Source organism: Macrobrachium rosenbergii, chromosome 5, assembly GCF_040412425.1.
Source record: "Macrobrachium rosenbergii isolate ZJJX-2024 chromosome 5, ASM4041242v1, whole genome shotgun sequence".
Classification (NCBI taxonomy): domain Eukaryota; kingdom Metazoa; phylum Arthropoda; class Malacostraca; order Decapoda; family Palaemonidae; genus Macrobrachium; species Macrobrachium rosenbergii.
Genome location: NC_089745.1, coordinates 50,221,494 through 50,223,769, shown reverse-complemented (window position 1 = coordinate 50,223,769; position 2,276 = coordinate 50,221,494). Strand labels below are relative to the sequence as shown.

The 2,276-nt window shown below is 33.1% G+C and overlaps 1 protein-coding gene across 2 annotated transcripts in view; it reads left to right on the top strand.

Moving 5' to 3' along the window:
* The first annotated feature begins 504 nt into the window (after positions 1-504).
* LOC136838770 (uncharacterized) overlaps positions 505-2,276 on the top strand; it is a 53,257-nt gene continuing 51,485 nt past the window's right edge. Inside the window, exon 1 of one of the 2 annotated variants that reach the window (XM_067104272.1) lies at positions 505-1,212. In XM_067104272.1, coding sequence (XP_066960373.1) covers positions 1,165-1,212 — 48 coding nt within the window. In that variant the 5' untranslated portion in view covers positions 505-1,164. The remainder of the gene's footprint in view (positions 1,213-2,276) is intronic. The other variant, XM_067104273.1, reaches the window with a different exon arrangement.

The following is a 2,276-nucleotide window of genomic DNA, read 5'->3' as shown; positions in this document are numbered from 1 at the left end:
CAAAACTGAAGAACTACAAAAGTTAATCTTTGAGAACATATAAGCTACGACACACGTTCAGTAAGTAGACACGAAGAGAGTACACACGTACAGTAAGTAGACACGTAAGTGAAAATGATAGCATTAAGATAAAGAAGAGTGGAAATATTTGACTACACATTTTGCTTGTAAACGTCTGCCTGACACGATAATGTACAGTGCCAGATTAGATTAGGTTGTGGAACAATATGACTTTATTTTGACAACCTCACGTGCATAATGAACTTGTTTTTACATAAACTTGGTTCATTTTCTTCAGTTACAATATAAACTTGCATCCCTTTGATGTAGCCTATCTAAAACGTTTTCTTACTCTGCTGGATACGGAAACTTAGAAAATGCAAAGATTGTTTACTAATGCAGCAAAGTCTGTACTGTAAAAGAACTGAAAAACCTCTTTGGTTAAGATAAATTAGTTGGGGAAAGACCACAAGAGTCAAAAGCCTGAGTCAGTCTTAGTGTAAGGGGAGAGAGTGAGCTTGCCTTCACTCAGATCAGACTCAGTCTCCCAACAGCATGCGTGGTGAGAGGACGGCACCCTCTTGCGCTTCGGCCCACTGTCGCTTATCGGGTTGTAACCGACACGACTATTGTCAGTTGTGATAGAAAAGCAATAGGTTTGTTATATTTCTGGTTGAAGTGGTAATGCAGGAGAATATGTACCATTATTTATCGTGAAGTTTATGCTGCAATCGGAAGTTGTGACGATATACAAAACTTTGTGATGAGAGATTATCTGCAAGTCGAATTCACGAACTTCGATGTTTAAAAAAACTTTGCCGTCGGATTAAAAGTACACCCATTAAAAGCTCTTCTTCCGTTTAAATACAGGAATGTAAAACCCACTGGAGAGCCCCCGAGAGTGCCCATAGTAACCCTTAACATGTTTTGGAAGACTTAAGTAGAAAAACAGAGCAAATCCTTTAACATCACGCCAACAGCAAGTTTAGTGGAAGCGTGTTTGGTGCCAAAGTGAAGCTCCCGCAAAGCCAGCCAGACAAATGCGATTTTTTTACTCCCTCTCGTGAAAGAGTTTAACAAGTTTAAATATCCTTTTAATTTCTCTCTTGAGGACTCGACGCAGGATTAGAACACCGAGCTCTCTAGAATGTGTGGTGAAGTGATATGATAGTGTCTCTGCCTACTGGTGCAGCCCTGGATAATTATGTCCAGGTAAGATATCGAATATAATTGTAATATAAATAAAGTAATAACACACACACAAACGCACGCATATATACGCGTATATATAATATATATATATATATATATATATATATAACAGATTATACACACCCATATATATATATATATTATATATATATATATATATATATATATATATATATATATATATATATATATAAACATACATACAGTATACTCGTATGTATGTTTTGTAACTCCATGTCGTATATAATACAAGCATGCATGCATACATATGTTTTCATTTTCTTGTAGCCCTAAGCAGTCTTAGATTAAAGTAGGTCAATTCTTAATGCGCTGTTGCCAAAATCTCAGTGACAGCTAGGCCCCAGTTATGACAGTAAACAAGGAGTAGAATAATGCATTCTGAATGTGAAAAATGGTTCACATATTGGGCCAGACAGTAGTCTTAATTATGTACTGAATCTAATTTCTATTTATGAAAAGGAAAGTTATTATGAGTACACTTCCAGTAATTTTTCTGAAAGACGTAATGTAAAAGTCGAATCATGAATCGGTATGATATTAAAATATGTAATTTTTAACTTCAAAAAAATGTACAATACCTAGATTTGTATTAAGGATACTGATAGAAAAATTTATCAATGGGCAGAAGTCTTTAGTAAAAAAATATTGCAATTACAATATATTGTTGCATCATATTTGTATTGTCAGATACTATTCTTATTTTGTGTGTCTGGACCAGTGAAGAAATCCAGAACAAAGAACTTTCTTATTTTTGGCTGGCTATTTCCCCTTTAAAGTACTGAGGTGTTTTTGTATACATTAAAGTTTGTTGCGTCACACTTAGATTAGAAAAGTAAATGAATATTGATAGATACTACTACTACTACTACTACTACTACTACTACTACTACTACTACTACTACTAATAATAATAATAATAATAATAATAATAATAATAATAATTATTATTATTATTATTTTGTCAATATAACCTGTATAAAATTTCAAAATATTGACGATTAATTTTCATCGTACTGCTTTTTCAAAAAACAAAAAAAAAATAT